The sequence below is a fragment of the Phascolarctos cinereus genome, unplaced genomic scaffold (genome assembly GCF_003287225.1).
Source record: "Phascolarctos cinereus isolate Bilbo 61053 unplaced genomic scaffold, phaCin_HiC Scaffold_3;HRSCAF=262, whole genome shotgun sequence".
Taxonomy (NCBI): domain Eukaryota; kingdom Metazoa; phylum Chordata; class Mammalia; order Diprotodontia; family Phascolarctidae; genus Phascolarctos; species Phascolarctos cinereus.
Window position 1 is genome coordinate 178,807,330 of NW_027555736.1, and position 20,515 is coordinate 178,827,844.

A 20,515-nucleotide genomic window follows, 5' to 3' on the forward strand; every position below is an offset into this window, starting at 1 on the left:
TTTTTAAAATGACGCACCTTAAATTTAATAATTTATTGTAAATTTGTTTTTTCTTTTCCTGCATCAAAATTTTGATGACACAATACTGCATCACGTAATTGTATAGTATCGTATTGTAAACAAGTCATTACAGGCACATATCCCTGCTGATGCATACTGGACTTCCCGACGATGCCTGATGTCCTCACCTGCCAACACTTGCTTGTCAAGACCTGTTGGGGGACTGGAGCACTGATTGGTTATAACTTGCATTTTGTGTGTTTATTTGGAAAATAATGTTATTACTATGACTTTAAGTCTATTACACAACAGATGAAACAAGTTTGAACGGTTTTTCCAAATTTTTTTATCTTTTCTTTCCTTATGCTTCTACTGCCCCCTTATTTTTATTCAAAGTCCTGCAACTGCACCCAATGTTACTACCACCCCCTACCCTCCAGGGGGCAGGATTACCCACTTTGGGAACCAATGATCTAAGCAATGTCTGTAGGCAGCTTCTGCCCCTTCCAAAGAAGACATGATCCCTGCCACTGAAATTGTTTCCTTACCTTGTGGTTCCCAAAGAGCTGCCGCTAAAGGTGTCTTTGGCTATCTATAGAAATGAGTAACATTTTATTTTCTCCAGAAATGAAAATATAGCTTAATCTTTGCTTTATCAATACTCAAGTTGCAATATTCTCTAAATGAGATATTTTGGATTACCATTCAAAATAATTTCAGCTAGTAATGAGTTTCTCACAAATATAAGGAGACAAACATTCAGTATTAATAATACTATGTACCCTATAATGATTTGGAGTAATATTTAAGGTGCTAAATTTTGTCTAAAAAGTCATTCATGGCTTGTAGTAAGGTTATTTTAGAGATTAATAATAAGATTATACTCAAGTTGGCTACATAATTTATATTGGAAATTGAGTAAACTGGAAAGCAGACTGGCAGAAATTAGGCTCAGACCAACACCTCACAACATATTCCATAACACATTCTAAATGGATATGTGACCTCAATATTAAAAATCATACTATAAAAAATTAGAAGAGAAACAGATCACATACCTCTAATAGCTATGGAAAAAAGATGTATTCTTAATCAAACAAGAGACCGAGGCAATTTAAAAGATAAAACAGATAAACTTTGGTTTCTTGAAACTGAAAAGCTTCTGCACAGATTAAAAAATAATGCAACTAGGATAAGAAGGGAATGGTTGAATGAAGAAAAAAAATCCTTAGGTCAAATTTTTCTTACAAGGGTTTGCTACCCAAGTTACATAAACTATATATCTATTTGTCTATACATAACTAATAACTATTCCTAGATAGATAAGTGGTCAAAAAGCTATGAACAAACATTTCTCAAAAGAAGCACTGCAAAGTATTCACAACTACATGAAAAAATGCTCTAAATCATTAACATCAAGGGAAATGAAAATCAAAACAACCATGAGTTTTTACCTCACACTCTGCAAACTGGCAAAAATGCCAAAAATGGCAATAGTCAATGTTTAAAGGTTTGTAGAATGATAGACACAATAATTCATTGCTGGTGGAGCTGTGAAACGGTACAACTATTTTGTAAAGCAATTTGGAATAATAAAAATAAAATGATTAAAATACTCTTAGCCTTTGAACCAGAGACTTCATTGTTGGGCTTATACCCCAAGGAAGTCTTAGGTAAGAAGAAAGTCCCCATGTACTCTGAAACATTTATAGCAGCATTTTTTGCATTAGCTAAGAAATGGAAACAAAGTAGATGTCTATCAATTAAGGAATGGCTAAACAGACTGTGGTATACAAATGCAATGGAATATTACTATGATGTAAGAAAAGACTGGTATGATGAATACAGAGAATCATGGAAAAGTCATATGAACTAATGCAGAGAGAAGTAAGCAGAGTCAAGGAAACAACATATACAATAATTACAACAATGTAAATGACAAGTATAACTGCATGCTAGAAATCAAAAGTAAATGTAATGAAATTATTAAGATCCAGCAGAACTTGAATGAAGAAATATGGAGAATACCCTCAACCTGCCCCTTTCTGGAGGTGAGAGGACCACAGGTGTTAGATACTGCACATGTTTTTTTCCATGTGCTAGTCAGTTGTGCTGATTTTATTCTCTTTCTAAAAAACATTTTTATATGGGATGACACTCTGGGACGAGGAGGGTCAGAGATATGTGTGACAACTATGATGAAGTAAGAAAAAGAATATATCAACAAAAATTATTTATAATTTTTTTTTAATGGCTTGGGTTAAAATTCTTGTTCAGCCATAATTAGCTTCTGATCTTGTACAACTTTCTGAGTCTCAGATTCTTCATCTACAAATTGAAGTTTTTGGACTAGATGATCTCTAAGAATAATTCCAACCCTAAATTTTTCGATTCTAAGAGACACTAGGCAATTTTCTGTAAAAGAACCCAATAGTTTTATTCGGTTCACATTCTAAATATTAGGGAAATGGACATGATTCTATGAATTTAATAACAAGCCCAATATTCATATTAGTTTTATAATGATAACGCCAGATGTATCTATGCTAACTAAAAAATATTCGTTAATTCCAGCCTCACCACAAAAAAAAATCAAATACAACTTCTTAAGCTTTAAAAAAAAACAAAACAGGAAAAATAAAACCAAGTGTCTGAAGTAATTTTCACAACATCTTAAAGGTTTAATTCATTTTACCTAGTGCAGACATTGAGTCTAGTGAAAACAAATAAAACACTCACATTTATTAATACATATGGAAAATTTGAAGTATGATATGGAGAAAATGAATTAAGAATATCATAAATAGGCCTTAGATTTAAAAAAAGTAAGAAAAGAAAAAAGGAAAAAGGGAAAATAATATTATGTTTTCAAGGTCTGAAGTACAATGAATAAAAAGACATGGGAGAGAGGGAATCCATTAATTATTTCAATAAATGTCCAAAGGTTCATTAAAAATCTATCCTTCTTTTTCATGAGCATTTTAATCAAATCTTACTTTACAGTTTCTGTTTTTATATTGAAAATCCTCCTTTCTTTTTCTACAGTTGCTTATGAATGGTAACTGACAAAAGTCAGGATACCTACCAAAAGCTGCTACTTTGATGATCATGGCTTGGATGTCAGATGATATCATTTCTCTAAGCAAATCTTCCTGGTTTCGACGCCAAAGGTAAGCTAAAGGCTGAAGATCAAGTCTCTTACATCTGTTTTTTTAAGGGAAAAAGAGGATTAAATCAAAATATTGTACATATGACTCCACAATAACTTGAACATAATGAATTTCTCAAGAATTGAGACTTTTAGACCACAAATGCTATATATAATGAAGCTTCTATAGAACATAAACAAATTTAATCCTTAGGACTATACACTAAAATATAGATAAATTGAAACCTCTGGGCAGATTACAAATACATTTGTAGCAAGTTTCTAAGTACAGAAAGCTAAGTACAAGAAATTCTAGAAGTTAAGGACTATTAGTAAAACTATTAAAACTTTCTACATAGCACTATTTATAACGTCAATAAGACTCAAGACAAGGAAAAACCACTTTTCTTACTTCAAATTGTGCTCTAAATTTTTTATGTGTAAATATCCTGTTTTTTTTTTTTCAAATACATGGAAACTGCTTGAATGCATGTATCATGTATTATTTATTCAGGTTTATTTCAGCCTCTTCAAATTTCTGCACACAGTAAGAAGTTGCTATCTAACTGAATTAAAGAAAAAGATGCCTATCCGCACACAGTAAAAATATAATTATTGCTGCCTAATTATGTTTTGGTGAATGTTTAAGAATAGAGAACTCTGAATTAAGCTGTTATATCATTTCCATCTTTAACCCTGAACATTTGTTGTCTTGCCGATTCCCAGTATCAAATCTTTCATTATTGTTAAATTCTATAATAAATAACTCAAAAAATTTAACTGTGACATTATTATAATTGCCTCACCTTGTTTCTCAAATTCCTTTTTACTACATTTACATGCTTTATCTTTATTCATTTTTCCATGACCATTCCTTATCTCAATACGTGTTAAAGCCTGCTTCAAGACTATTTAGATAAAGGGAAAAAAGACAACCAGTTTAGACTATATATCTCTATGATTCCACATAACTAAGTGAAAAATGAAAAATTCAATCATTTGTTCTCCTAAGTTTTGTCAATATAAAAAAATCATTGTATTTATCATCCTTTACATTTGGATAATGCTAAATATTTTATTAATTTTTGGTAAACATTGTATAAAATCTTATCTTAAGCACTCCGGAAGTAAGCAGGGAAGATAGATATCATGCCAGTTTTGCAGATGAGGAAACTGTACCTCAAAGAAATTAAGTGACAAATCAACAATTAAATAACTAGGAAATGACAAAGTTGGGACTAGTAGTCAGATCTCTTGCATCTTTCCAATATTGACTTTTTTTTCCCCATTGGCTGGACAAATTTAGTAGAACAGTTCTGATGATATAGAGACAAAATCATACTGGAAAAAAATAACCAAACTCATTTTCTGGCACCCAGTGAACCAAAAATTTTGTTGGTTTTGTGAATTTTTAAAATATTTCATCCATTTCGCAGCTTAGGATGGGCCCAAGAGATCATTTTTTTTGAAACCCTTTTAGCATAGAATGTTACCCACCAAGTGATGAAATACAAAGAAATATGAGACTTTATCAGCCTCTCCCAAAGTACAGAGGTTGTTAAATGAATAAATTAGAAATATTTCAGCATATCTATCATTCATGTACAAAAGTGTACAGATTTCTGTACACAACAAAAAACAGTTTAAATAACATTCAAAGTATCTGTGATTTCATTGTACGCATACTTCCTCTACTGATGCAGCTTATAATTCTTCTATACCTAGTCTTAAAGACTTAGTTACTGTGACAAAAACCCTTCATCATCTTGTGGCAAAAACTCTGGTTACAAATCTCTTTGAACTTAGTTAAAATGGTCTTCCACTTATATTCTACTTTCTCCTCTTCCTTTTCTGATCTGTATCCCTGTTGGGTTGATTATGTTCCTACACCAAACTCTGTGAGTATTCTTGGCTTTCTTCTGAGAAGCTTATGTGAAAGTTAAAGCAACCTCTGCTTCTCCCCACTTCTTTCATGTTTGTATATAGTTCTACCTGTACAAGCCAATTTTCCCTAATGTACAATCCTCTCTTTTTTCTTACCTCTCACCTGTGGCTCCAAGAAGTTGTAGTATGTGCAGCAGCCACACCCTGGTGAAACCATCTTGGCAGATGGGCTAAGCCAAGTTGAGGGTAACTGATAGGCCTCAAACCCATCAATGAGTTAGGGAGATGTCTATCCTAAGCATGTGAAGACTTCATGGAATGGGTGAATGAGAACAATTTGTTCGAATGGCCATGAAAGTGGCTGAAGCAGGTGCTGTGGAGGACTTAGAGTTTGGTCAGTCATCAAAGATGCCAAGGTCATCCACTATATCCTGGCCATCGCTGTTTGTCTTGACTTGTCTTGATACTGGATTTCAATGACTCTGGAAGAGAGAATGAGACTGACGACTTTGTGCAACTCTACCTCACTTAAATCCAGTTCATGCCCAAGCTGAGACTTGTCACTGGTGATGTCATGACTGATTGATGATGATGACCATGGTGTCACTGGTCCTCTTTGAAAATGAAGGATGAACAACATCTTCAAAATATAACAAAACTATTTGTCTTCTCTCCACTCATGATCCTACAATGCCTTGAAAGAACTTTTAACCTTTCCCTCTTCCTTAAAATGAGAAAAGCTCACCCTTATAAAGCAACCTTTGATTGTTCATTTGTATTTACCATTTTATTTTTCTCAGTTCCCTTATTTATATTTAAATGTTCTGTTTCAGTTCTAGGTTTTTCATCAGCAATGTCTGAAAGTTCTCTATTCATTGAAGAACTTTTTTTTCTTCTTGTAGGCTCATACTTAGTTTTGCCAGGTAAGTTATTCTTCATTGTAGACCCTTATCATCTGTCCTATGTAGTATCTCATTCCATGTTCTTCACTCTTTTAATATTATAGCTACTAAATTTTGTGCAGTCCTGATTGTGGTTCCATGATAATTTGAACTCTTTCTTTCTGGCTACTCACAGTAGCTTTTCTTTGATCTTGAAGTTCTAAATTTTGACAGTGAGGTTTTTGGGAGCTTTCATTTTGGAGTTTTGGTAGATAACAGGTGGATTCTTGCTATTTTCACATTACTCAGGTTCTGGGCAATTTTCTTTAGTAATTTATTAAAATATGATATCCAGGTTTTTGTTGTTGTTGTTGTTGTTGTTGTTGTTGTTGTTGATTTCAGATAATCTATGATACTTATCTCTTTTACAAAAATGTTTATTTTCCATTCCAAATTCTTTTCCTCTCACTGGCCCCTCTAACAACCTACTGAGAAAGCAAACAATACGACACCCAATACATATGAAGTCAGGCAAAACATATTTCCACATTAGTCATGTTGAAAAAAAAATCAAGAAAAATAAAGTGAAAAAACAAAAACATGTTTCAATTTTCACTGAGTTTATCAGTTCTCCTTCTAGAGGTGGACAGAATTTTTCCCCACGTGTCCTTTGGATTGTTGTGTTCATTACTGTGATCACAGTAGCTAAGTCTTTCACAGGTGATTATCATTATAATATCGTTGTTACTATGTATAACATTCTCCTAGTTCTGCTCATTTCATTTTTTTTTTTTGGTGAGGCAATTGTGGTTAAGTGACTTCTATCTACCGCACCACCTAGCTGCTCCTTGCTCATTTCATTTTATATCAGATCACATAAGTCTTCCCAGGTTTTTCTGAAACCCTCCTGATGATCATTTCTTACAGCACAACAGAATTCCATCATACTCATACACCACAACTTGTTCAGCCACTCCCCACTAGATGTGAATCTCCTCAGTTTTCAATTCTTTGCCACCACAGTAAGTTCTCTCTCTTCTCAATCTGTTTTCCAGGTCAGTAACTTTTTATATGAAATATATTATTTTTTCTTTATTTTTTTCACTTTTGAGTTTGTTTTGAGAATTCTTATATCTCTTGGAATCATTAATTTCCATTTGGTCCATTCAGATTTTTAAGGAAGTTGTTACTACGGTAAGGTTTTATATCTTCTCTGTTAAGCTATTGATCCTTTTTCCAAATCTATCTGTAGTTCTCATTTCTTTATATTGTCTTTTTTTAAAACTCCTATATCATTTCTTTGATGAATTATAATTCTTTGATGACTTATAATTATTCTTTTGGAGTTTGGGGTTTGGGAGGGCAGGGAGATAGTAAACAGAGCTTCTGATTGAAGGAGATTTTGAATTATTTTCTTCTGAATTCGTATCTTATCACCCTTGGCATCATAAAAGTCTTTTTATTGTCTGATGGATTACTCAATTTTGTTGCTGAGGCCTCAGGAGTTGACTCTACTCTCCCACTCTAGGGACCAAATCAAATTGAGAACTTTTCCTTTGCCCCAGGGGTCTTTCTTTAGGTCAGACTCTCCTTTTCCTCAGGTCAGGGTTTCAACTTAGGCTTTTTCCTTCACAACACACATCGGTTTTCCTCTCAGGTGACCTTCAGCTGCTCTCTCTGCTGCCAAGTCTCTCCCCACTCCAACCCAACGTTCTGAGGCCTATGACGTCACTCCCCAACTCAATAAACTCTAATGGTTCTCTGACCTTGTCAGTTCCTATAGATTCAACTGTATGTGTGTGTATGTATATGTACACATACAGTGATGACTCCTAGTATTATGAATCCAGTTTTATTCTCTCCCTTGTGCTCCAGTTCCAAATCAATACCTGCCTACTGGACATGTCCAAAACAGAACTCATTGTCTTTCTCCTTAAATCTATCCTATTTATTATATATAGTATTAACCACATTTTGAACTAAACTAAAATGTCTTTAAATATTATTGTTTTGACAATTGATTTGAAGGTGGTTATTCTCAGAACTGCTAACAGTGCCTAAACAACTTCATGATTTAAAACCAAATACCAGTTATTGAAGGTGACTTCAACATTTTAAATCATGTTTAATTTTTAATTTTATGGGTTTTTTCATTTTTAAATTTAATTTAATTTTTAATTTCATGTTTAATTTTAATTTAAGGCATATGAAGGGTAAATTTCTTTTTGGCCCTGTCAAAATGTGTATCTCATTCTGCACCTTTAATCTACTGAAACCTTTCTGTAGGAAGGAAATTGGCATTTATTAAGCACCTACTCTTTGCCAAATACTGTGTAAAGCATTTTATAAATATGATCTCAATTGATCTCCACAACTCTAGAGGGTAAATGCTATTATTATCATTACCATTTCATAGTTGAGTAAACTGAGACAAAAAAAGGTTAAATGACTTGCCCAGGATGAAGCAGCCAGAAAATGTCTGAGGCTTGATTTGAACTCTATCTAGTCTTTCTGACTCCAGGACAGCTATGTGGCACAGTAGGTAAGAGAGCCTGGCCTGGAGTCAGGAAGACTCCTCTTCCTGAGTTCAAATCCGCCTCAGACACTTACTAGCTATGTGACCCTAGGCAAGTCACTTAACCCTGTTTTCTTCAGTTTCCTTATCTGTAAAACAAGCTGGAGAAGAAAATGGTAAACTACTCTAGCATCTTTGCCAAGAAAAGCCCAAATTGGGTCACAGATTCAAACAAATGAACAACAACAACAACAACAACAACAACAACAACTTTCTGACTCCAAAAGGTAATTTTTAAAGCAGTAATCTAAAGTCATAGAGAAGTTAAAAATGAAGAGTAATTTCAACAATATGGCAATTGTCTAAATAAATATAAAACAATAAAACTTAAAATAATAGTTTTTATAATATGCTTTTAAATAGTTTGGAATTTTTATTCAGAATATATTCTCCACATTCTGCGAATTAAATGTCTTAACAATGTCTTAATATAATAGTGCTCTTTTTAAAATTTTTTTTAAACTTATGAAATAAAACAAGCATTTCCATAACACTATACAATTAAAAAGATGATTGCACATGAAGCCACAAATTCACTACTCCTTTTAAATATACAACAAAGTTATCATGTACATTTCCTCCCCCCCATAATAGTGCTCTTTGCAGGCAATCTTCATTTCTAAATGCTTGGCTAGGGCCTATCTTAATAACTGAGATAAGTATTTTACAATAAAGCGCCTGTCAGTTTCATAGTTTACCAACTTTCTGAACATCATTTTTGCTTTTGTTTTTGTATTTTTTGGCTAGGCAATGGGGTTAAGTGACTTGCCCAGGGTCACACAGTAAGTGTTATGTGTCTGAGGCCAAATATGAACTCAGGTCCTCCTGAATCCAGGGCCGGTGCTCTATTCACTGCGCTACCCAGCTGCCCCCTGAACAACATTTTTGATGGCTGGGCATAGTCACCACTACGGAAGTTTGTTTAGCACTCTCTAAACATTTGACAAAGACTTGGAAAAAAGAGAGAGAATATTTCCATATTTAATTCTGTACATGAGTATGTATTTTGAATGAACTAGCTGGAGCAGAGTCCATTCTGTAGTGTGAATGTTAACATACTCTGATTTCCTTTAAATATTGCATCCTTAAAAATTCTCTATAGAAAGATTACACACACACATATGTAAGTATATGCATATTTTTAATAAAAATACCAATAATCTTTTCTATTTTTTTGTTCAAGTAATAAAATTTCTAAAAGAAAAGCTCATTTCACTCATTTTGATTCACATATGTGTCCTTTTTTAATTCTTAATTTAATCTTTACCAAAACAAATACAGGCAATTCCTTTTCTAATCACTAAATAATACTGGGCTCTCCATGTTCTTTATATATGAATATGCATAAGGTTGTTCTAAAAATGCAGTAATTTACATAATAATGAGAAGCAGCATCATCTAATGGGCAGAAAGCTGGTCTTAGAATCAGGAAGACCTGAGTTCAAGGTCTACCTCTCCTCTACACTGGCTGTGTGACCCTGTGCAAGTCCCAGAACCTCCCAGTGCCCCACACAACCCTAATGCTACAAGTTAATGAAGAGTCACAGATCTGAACTGGTTGGTTAAGTGAGTTTGCAACCAAAAACTCCTGTACAAATGAAATCATAGAACAAGAAGAACAGTAACAACAAGTTTCACACACATAAATTTACCAAGAGCTTTTCTCACAATAACTCTTCCAGGTAGATAATCTAAAAAATTAATGGGGATATTTTACAGATGAAGAAGCTGAGATCTACAGAGATTCACCTAGGTTCTCACAAATAATAAGCAACTGAAATTTATATCCAGGCCTTCTAATCAAAAAGCAGTGCCATTTCCAAACCAGAATGGTTCCCAATTGAAAAGGAAAAAAACCTCAGCTAATCATTTGGTTGAATTGAAACAATCTGCTATCACAGAAGGAGTATTGATTTTGAAGTCAGGAAGATTTGTATTCAGATTCCACTCCTCTACTTAACGGCATGTGACCCTGGACAAATCATTCAACCTCTATATGCAGCTTTTTCCTTATCTGCAAAATGGGACTAGAAACATCTGAACTACCTATTGCACAGGAACATTTTACAAGGATTAAATTAGAAAATATATATAAAGTGTACTTTGTAAGATTAAAGTACTATATTATTGGACTACATGTTTCAAGTATACCCTAAATCAGCCTAACTTCTCTACATAGTTAACATTTCTGTTGACACAGTGTCAAAAATATGATTTTACTTTTCCCCCTGAAACAAAGAAAATGACTAAAACAATTTAATTTATCAGTTATTTTGCAAAGTATAGATTGCCAATGCGCTTTAAAAGTAGAAAAAAAAATCCCACAAAACTATAATCTATTAACATGAAGGCCTAAATATTCCTCCTCTCTACCCCCAAATTTGACAAACATATAAACAGAAAGGTAAGAGTGTGTGTGTGTGTATGTAGATAGTTTCTATAACTGGAAGGTATATATACGTACATATCTTTCTATGAAACTTCCAGAATGTGCATATATGTGTGTGTGTATACGTATCATCTTTAAAATATTGGCTATTTCATGTCCCCTCCCTCCCTCCATTATCCCTTGATATTGTGACAGGGAATGATGCATTAAATAGGCATCAACGCATATAGTTAATTGAATGATTAATTTTAAATTATTTATTTAAAATTTTTCCATTTTGAATTTTTTTATTACACAAAATTCATTTTTCCTAGAAGGCTAGGGTGCTTTTGATGAATAATTCATAGGCAAAAATTACAGAATGTTACTTTGGTTTCTTACTAGAGTCACTTAAATCTAAGGCCCAAGAGCATGAGGAATGCAACGTTTATTTAATGAGCGGATACAAATACAAACTTTCTTTGGCTCGTGTAAGTCCTCAAATACATACTTTAAACTGATCTATCAAATTAATGTTTTCTTACACATTTTCCACTCGAACTCGCTGATAGTCAGAAAGAATGGCCCCAACAGATACACCATATATTTCTTCTTTTTCCTGAGAAGAAATTACATTAAAGATAAATCATTATATGGTCTTGAACAATAATCTGGGAAATATAAAAATATTACGGTTTTTTTTTCAGGAAATCAAATGTAGACATAATAAAATATTAATCTATGTGAAGGGGTAGAAAAATTTGCTAGATATGAAAATTTTTTAAATGTTTAAATGGCAAGTAACAAGAGTCCATTTTGCATGGAAAATGCACTGAATAAAGAAGACACTTGAAAAAGGCTCTCATGTAACATAATTTAAAGATTCACTGATGCTTTATGGAAATTATGAGAAACACTGTATTTTAAGAAAACAGTATCTTAGATTAGTAACTTTTTGTTTGTTTTTAAATAAAGCATCAACTTTGGTGGATAAAGAAATATGATGGGCACTATTTGTCTGAATTTTATAAAAAATGTTATATGATAAGAAAGATCTTTTTATATTCAGGAAGAAGAAATGAGAAAGATAACATCATGGATAACAAATTAGCTGACAGATAAGAAGTGATGAGTTATTGTCAATAGAGCTACAACTGAATATATATCTTGGATGATTCCACAGGGACTGGAACTCACATATTCAATATATTTGATAACAACCTGAAGCAGAATGTAAATTCAGCAATGATCAAAGTTGCAGATGACACAAAACTAGGAGGGATTTTTTTTTAAGGTAAAGGAAAATCAATCAAATAAATACATGGAAATGGACAACTTGGGAATCTGGTAGGACTAGTCTGAGATGAGATTTAATGTAAGGAACTGTAAGATAATACGCTTAGAAAAGAATAATATGCGAGCCAGGAATAAAGCAGGGTATATTATCTAGAAAATAGTTATGAAGACGGTGACTAGGGGGTAATTATGGATAACAAACTGAATAAAAATTCACCACACAAGAGTAGTTCCCAGTCATCCTCCTCCTCCCCCAAAAAGCCAATTCTTTCCTGGGATATGTTTACAGAAAAAAAAATTAATTCAGAACAAATGATATTATTAATACTCTGATCCATCCAAATATGGGAACCTGTACTGAGTTCATTATATACAAAAATACAAATAATAATTGGCACAAAATAAATTCATTAAAAAGATGAAGTAGCCCTGAAACTCCTACAAGACTTGAAGAAATTAAGGTAAGTAATCAGATATACAACAGGAATTTCTGATGTCAAAAGTGTTGCAGCCATTTTAAAGGTTCCTTTCCAAATATCTGTCTAAACCTCACTGGGACAAGTAAATAACTACCTAAAACACATTAGCTGTAGGAAAAGAACTGTGATTTTGATCCTTCTTTTGTTTCCATTTGTGCTTCATAAAAAGTGATTGTACTACAAGAATTTAACAACTATCTAGTTAAAAGGTAAAATATAATATAGCATATAGTGTATTGAGCAGGGAATCAAACTAAAAGGGCAAAGTTTAGCTAATGTATGTGAATACGCTTTGTTAACTAAAAGAACTACACAGAAATAGCTATTAGTAGAAGTAGTGGCATAATAATATTATTTTCACCACTTTAATACAACAATAGAGAAATAGAAAACATAACTGATTCTTAAAATACATTCTCTAGAAAACGAAGAAGCAAAATTGTAAGTCATAGATAATCTTCTTCTAATATGAACTTATCTACTACTGTAAAGTGAAAGTAAATAGCCTAATTTTGATGAGAGAAGCATTAAACTATAGCTCAAATTATTCTGTTGACACTATATATCATTTATGGAGAGTAGAAAGCCAGTAAAGTACTTGACAAAGGAAAATAAATTGATTGAGATGCCATAAAATTCTTACATCTTTATATTATTACATGTCTCTATGCTTCACATACTCCCAAACTGTTACACAACACAACTTTCAAGACTTTAGTGGACCAGGTTACTCTCTCTAACAGGACAGAAAACTTTTCCATGGCTTCTCACTCTGGGTTATTCTAATCCATTTTTCCCCCAAAAATCCTTCATAGAATATCTAGCTAATACATTGGCTGCCTTCTTCTAGGGCAACTGTTCTTAACTTTGTTGTGTATTATGGACCCCTTGGGCAGTCTAGTTAACCTGACTGACTCCTTCTTAGAGTAACGTTTTTGAGTGCACAAAATAAAATGCAAAAGATAACAAAGGAAATGACATTGAAATAGTTATCAAAACATTTTTTAAAACAAATTCATGAACCTCAGGTTAAGAACTCTTGCTCTAAAATTTTTAACTTTTCTGTGGGTACTAGCATTGCAGTCCATTTGACACTTCTCACTCTTGCTACATAATCTGTCTACTCCTTTTCTGATCATACATTTGGGAGAATATATCTTTTATGCCAATTCCTGTGCCAACTTCCTCTTCCCATGTGTCATTCTTAATTCCTCATAAAATATCTGAGACTGAGATGTTAGAGTCTAAAGATAATTGGGTTTTATCCTACTATGAATGGGTAAAAACTAAATATCATTTTAAAAACTAGTAACTTAGGGATTCTCTTCTATGAGTCTGAGTAGTTTAAAACTGGAAATACTTGATCAGTTTCTCCTGTTCATTTTAATTCCTACTTTTGACAGCAAATTCTTCTCTAAATGAGTGATTTTCTGGTATCTTAGCATCCACACTAGAAAGGAAAAAAAGAGAAAACCCATGAATAAGACATACTCATGAGATAAAAGGATATTCTTCATTGGTAGAATATAGAGTGGAGAGAAAGGACGGCGCTGATGTCCTCCAAATCTACATCCAGATCGGGATGGAGGTGTAGCATCTCCCTAAAATATAGCTTCTCACATTTACTATTCTATGTAAGTACCACTTCTTTATCATAACGTACATATGAGGAATGCTCCCTCCTTTTCAAGGGTTCCAGGAAGAAGGGAGGAAAGAAAGTGTTTTCTATCACCTCTGCTTCCAGAGTTACACTTTGGAATCTTGAAGATAGCTGTCATCTGAGGAATAGGAGACAAAAGGATTGAAATGCTCTCTCATCTACTTAAGTCTGACTAAAAAGGGAGATACAAAGAATTTCATCTATGAGGTATCGTGCTAAGGGGCCAGGTTGATATTTATTTATGAAGGTATAATTGGAAAAGAAAGATCTTTTTGGCTAGTTGAAGGAGTTACAGGAAAAGAAAGCTAGAAGCAATAAAAACCACAAAGATATACGGGATAGTAGCCAATTAATATGGTCTTGAGTCTTTCTAGGGAGTTCTTCCTTTAAATTGCATTGTCAATGCCAAGAAGATAGTCTCAAGGGGTTCTCTCAAATGAGAATCACAGGCCTCTGATGGAAGTTCTTTTAACTTTTTCCCTTAGGATTCTACATACGCTAACTCATAGTCTATAAAGGTGGGACAAGGAATAAACTTCCAATACAGAAAGACTTATCCAAGGGAAGAAGAAATTAATTATTAATATATGTGTGTGCATATGTGTGTGTGTACATTTTCTAGCAAGCAATACCAATTCATTTACATTTCCCAAAAGAAGGATAGCTCTTGAAATTGTGAAATACTAGGAAGCAAATACATCCTTATAAAAATCAAAAGGGAGGTCACGGAAGTGACAAACTAGACAATACAAAATGAAACTTGGCAGTGATAGTTTAAGGTACCTATGAGAACCAGAAAATCTGTTTTATTTTTAGCCTTTTACTATCTTCCTCATCATTTCACGTATAAAAGTTTTGGCAGTGATCTAGTTTAGTTAGATCTCATATAAATATCTGACTTGCTTTTCTCACGAATGCTCTCTGTTTTGCAAGACAAATCATAATCTTCCATAATCCACAATAGTATTTTTTAAATTAGTTTATACCCAGAACCACTACTGCCCTTAGCCCTTAGCTGCCTTGTCTGTCTGCCTGGCAAAGTAATCAAATGTTTGATGGCTGAGGTACTTATTTGGGCTCTCTTAGACTCTTTGGTGTGGTGATTACTATCCAATGCCTCATTGTGGCTTTCAGATGACTATAAATTCTTGATAGTTATGTCAGTAAAATGAATGTAAACTTTGGTAGGTTCCATGAAATGGGAAAGGCTTTGAAGAAGATCCTGTTGATCGTTTAAGGGTGAAGAGACACATCATTAGTAGACTGACCACCTGGTAATAAGGTCTTTGGTCATGGTAACCCCCTGAATCAAACAAAAATACAAAATGACCCTAATTTTTGGGCTACCCATTTCTGCACTGGCAATGATACTGGCAAAGTTCGGGGGAAAATGACAAAAGGTAATAAAAATTAAGTATTTTTAAATTATCCTAGTAAACAATTAATTTAACAAATGGTACAGTCTTTTAAACATAACATCCTTGTCCAACAAAGAATGGATACCCTAGTGAAAGAACTGAAGCCAGTCAATACTGATATTCTTGATATAAATGAAACAATAATACACAAAGAAGTTGCTGCTAAATAGGAGATAATGCAGGTAATTTCATCAAGTGTCTACAATAGCAATTAAAAATTCATGGAACACTTGGTCATTTCACTTTGTAATGTTTATAATAAGCATGTATAATGTATTTCAGACCACAAAAAGGTAAAAAATTCTACCAAATTAACTTATACATTAATACTCAATGGCTTCATAGCAATATACCAAAAATGTGCTAGTAAATATGATTCAAGACTAAGGAATAAAGGATATAAGTGACTCACCAATTATGTAGAAATTGAATGCCAACATATCATGAATAGTTCTTTAAATCTACAATAGATGCCTCCATTTTATTTCCTCTCACTCTCTTCTTAATCTTTTACAATCTGATTTCTAATCATGTCATTCCATTGAAACTGCTCTCTCCAGTTACCAAGGATCTCTTAGTTGCCAAATTCTACAGCCTTTTCTCAGTCCTCCTTCTCCTTAACCTCTCCGCAGCCTTTGACAATGCTTATCACCCTCTCCTACTTGACACTCTCTTCTCTCTAGTTCTTTTGGGTAACACTCTTCTGGTTTTCCTCCTACCTATTTTAACTGTTCTTTCTCTGTTTCTTTTGCTGGATCCTGTTAAAGATCGCGCCCTCTAACAGTAGATGTTTTCAGAGTTCTGTCCTGGGCCCTTTTCTTTTCTTCTCCTGTCTTACTTTATTTAGTGATCTTCTCAATTCTCATGAATTTAATTACCACCTTCAGGCTGATAATTCTCAAATCTACCTATCCTGTCCCATACTCTCTACTGATGTCCAATCTTGCATCTCCAACTGTCTTTTAGACATCTCAAACTGGATGTCTGGTGGACATCTTAAATTCAATACATCCAAAAAAGAATTCATTATTTTTCCCCTTAAGTTCTCTCTCCCCGTCTCCCACCTAACTCTCCTGTTACTGTAGAAGGTAACACCATTCTCCCAGTCCCTCAGGCTCTCAACCTAAAAGTCATACAGGATTCTTCAGTCTCTCTCACTGCCCCATATTCAATCTGTTTCCAAGACCATTGGCTTTTCCTTTGCAACATCTCTCAAACATGCCCCCTTTTCTCCTCTGACATTGCCATCACTCTAGAGCAGACCCTAGTTACCTCATGACTGGATTACTGCAATAGCCTGCTGGTGGATCTGCCTGCCTCAAGTTTCTTCCCACTTCAATCTAGCCTCCATTCAGACATTAAAGTGATTTTCCTAAAAAGCAGGTCTGTCATCCCCTCCTACTCAGTAAATTCTAGTGACTTCCTATTGCCTTCAGGACCAAATGCAAAATATTCTGTTTAGCATTCAAAGACCTTCATAAACCTAGCCCTTCCTACTTTCCCAGTCTTCTTAAACTTTACTCTCCCACCCAAGAAAAAAACACGCTTATCTCTCATCACAGGGCATTTTCTCTGGCTGTCTCCCAGACTTGGAATGCTCTCCCTCTTCTGCTCTGACTACGAAAATCTTGTATTTTATTAGAAATTATACAAATAAGAGATTTCAATATTTTCTATAATATAGAGTTTCAATCATTTATTTTATGGGATATTAAAATCAAAATTTGATACCATCCTAGTGAGAAAATACAGCAATAAGTAATTATTTTGTTAGCAGACATACTTTTAGAGTAACTGTAAATTAACTATGGATATAAGTTAATCTGTTCATTTCCTAATTATGAAAACCTTGCAGAAAATATAAGTATAGTTAATAATTTTTGATGGCTTATAAAACCTGTTTTTTTTATCACAATGAAATAACTGATCAAGATAGAGTACCGATTAAAAATAAATCTTGCCAAAGTTCAAATAAAATTAATATTAGTGGCATTTCTTACTTAATAATGACTAGGTCTCAGATCATTTACTACAATTATAATACGTATATACTTATCACTTTTAAAAAGTGTATCAGACCTATCAAGTAAAAATGACATTTTTTCAACCATCAAGACATATTGAGAGCCTATGATAAGCATGGTATAGAATATTCTACCCAATTCAATTAAACTAGCATTTCTTAAGCAACTGCTATGTCCAAGGCACATGGTGGAGTTAAAAAGAATGAGTTAAAGAAGCAATTTTAAAAAATGAAAACTGTCCCTTCACTCTCTCTGGTTTCTACCACAAGAATACAGTGTGTACGTAAATATGTATACAACATGTATATAAATAAATACAAATATTTCAATCCATCTGCTCTATACATATGATCCCATAATCCTATGACATTTTTTTGGCAAGACATAATGGAAAGCATATTGGATTTGTCCTCAGAATTCATGGATCTGAATCCTGACCCTGCTCTTTACTGCCTTTGTGACCTCTGACCATAGTCCACTCATCTCTGAGAAACAGAGATCCTGCCCTCCAGGAACTTATAATTTAATAAGAATTTAGTCTACTACAAAAAGAACCATAGATGAAAACAGGACACATTACATTCCGTGGAAGTAAAAACCAATGTGCTATGGGGAGGTTCCAGTGAAGATGAAAAGTTGGAGTTACCTAAAGAAAGTTAACATGGCTGCACAGTCTGTTGCTCAACTACTTTTCATTTTAAAAGGACAAAGAAAAGAAGTGAAAGTGAAGAAATTTTCAAATACAAGATAGTATAGGTATGGACAGACAATGCATCTGGAGAAGAGCTTGAGGTTTTAAAGGACAGCAAACTCATTATGACTCAATACTACGGTATGGACAAAAAAGCTAATGGGATTTTAAGCTTGACTTAAGGAAGACATGATATCCAGGCTTTGGAAAGTGATTGTAGCACAAATTATTCCTATCATGACCAGATAAGCAGGTACCTTTAAGCATCTGAGTTTTTGTGAATCAGCCTCTTAAGCTTTTCCTCCTCTTTGTGTGCTGGGCTCCTCAGTCTCCATCGTTGGCTTATTACCTATATCATGTTCTAACCGTGGGTGCTCCCCATCAGCTCCAATAGGTTTCATTATGATTTCTGTGTCTATGTCTTCCAAGTGTATAAGTCGACCAGCAGTGTCTCTCCTGAGCGTCAGTCCCAAATCACCAACAGGACTGCATGTTCTGGAGACTCTCAAACTCACCATATCCAAAACAGAATTCACCATCTTCTCCCCCAAACTTGCCCCTCTTCAGACTTTTGTGTTTCTACTGAAGGTATCATCATTCTTTTTTCTATTTCCTAGATGCTGTTATCCACGACACCTGACTCCCAGTCACTCCACATATGTAACCAGTTTCCAAATCTTTCTGTTCCTATCTCTACAGCATCTCACATCTCTCACATCAGGCTCTTCTTCCCTAGTCATACTGCTACCGCCTTAGTTCAGGCCCTCACCATCTCTCATTTAGACTTCTGCAATGGCCACCCAATTGGTCTCCCTGCCTCAAGCCTCCTCACTCCAATCCATCTTTCACACACAGCTGCCAAAGGGAGTTTCCTGAAAAGAAGATCTGATCACATCATTCCTATATACTGATCCACTTGTTGCCTATTGCCTCTAGGACAGAATGTAAATTCTTCTTTTTGGTTTTTAAAGCCCTTCAAAATCTGCCTTCAACTTATCATTCTAGTCTCATTATACATTACTCCCCTTCTGTACTCTGTGATCACTTCAAACTGGCCGTCTCACAATTCCTCACACTGGACAACTTTACCTCTAGTCTTCCTGTCTATGTGGTGGTCATTTCCTACCTGATATACCTCCCTCCTCACCACTGCCTCATAGAAGCTATCTCTTCTTCTGACATGCAGTTTGATCACCATATTCTATAAGCCTTTCCTGATCTCCTAGTTGTTAGTGCCCTCCATCCCTAACTATTTTTACTTATCTTGTTGTTTTGCAACATGTATTAATCTTGAATATACTTAGATATGTACAGGTTGTCTTTCCTAAAACTATAAGCTTTTTAAGAGTAGGGATAATTTTATTCTTTGTATTTGTGTGCCCATAGAAAAGCATAGTGCATGGAAGGAAAGAAAGAAACAAGCATTTAGTAAGCGCCTACTATGCCAGGCACCGTGCTAATAAGAGCTTTACGAATATTATCTCATTTGAGAAAATACACTGTATTTGCACTGTGTTTGATCCTTGCAACAACCCTGGAAGATAGGTGTTATTATTACCCCCAGTGTTATAGTTGAGGAAACTGAGGCATACAGAGGTTAAAGTATTGTATTCAGTTCAAGAAGTCTTATTTTCCAGGGAATTGGACAAGCTAGAGAGCATTGAGAGGGGGGCAAACAAGATAGTTAAGTGTCTCAAGATTATGCTGATTATTTTGGTTTAAAGTCAAAAGAAAAAAAAGGTTCGGGGGAAAATGGGAACTGTCTTCCTATATCTGAAGGAATATCATGTGGAAGATACTCTGCTTGACCCAAGATGACGGATTAATATAAGAGGCATGGGTGGAAGATATAAAGAAGCTGGTTTAAACTTAATAAAAAATAAAATAAAAAGTCCTGCCTCTGACTGATACCGGCTATATGAACCTGGCCAAATCTCTCAGTGTCCCAAGCAACAATCTAAGACTCTAGGTTGCTGATCTGAATAGGTTAAAAACGATTTCTTCACCAGGAATCTTCTACACCTCTGAAATCAAAGGTAGGGAGGGACCAAACTCAAAACCAAAAGTTAGGAAAAACTGCCCCCAAATCAA

The 20,515-nt window shown here is 34.3% G+C and overlaps 1 protein-coding gene across 4 annotated transcripts in view; it reads right to left on the reverse strand.

The window, feature by feature from the left end:
- The window catches only part of DPH6 (diphthamine biosynthesis 6), a 470,106-nt gene that overhangs the window by 340,775 nt on the left and 108,816 nt on the right, over positions 1–20,515 (reverse strand). For all 4 annotated transcript variants that reach the window (XM_020993930.2, XM_020993810.2, XM_020993745.2 and 1 more), the window contains 2 exons: positions 11,402–11,475; positions 3,086–3,204 (listed from right to left, as the gene is read on the reverse strand). In XM_020993930.2, coding sequence (XP_020849589.1) covers positions 3,086–3,204; positions 11,402–11,475 — 193 coding nt within the window. The remainder of the gene's footprint in view (positions 1–3,085; positions 3,205–11,401; positions 11,476–20,515) is intronic.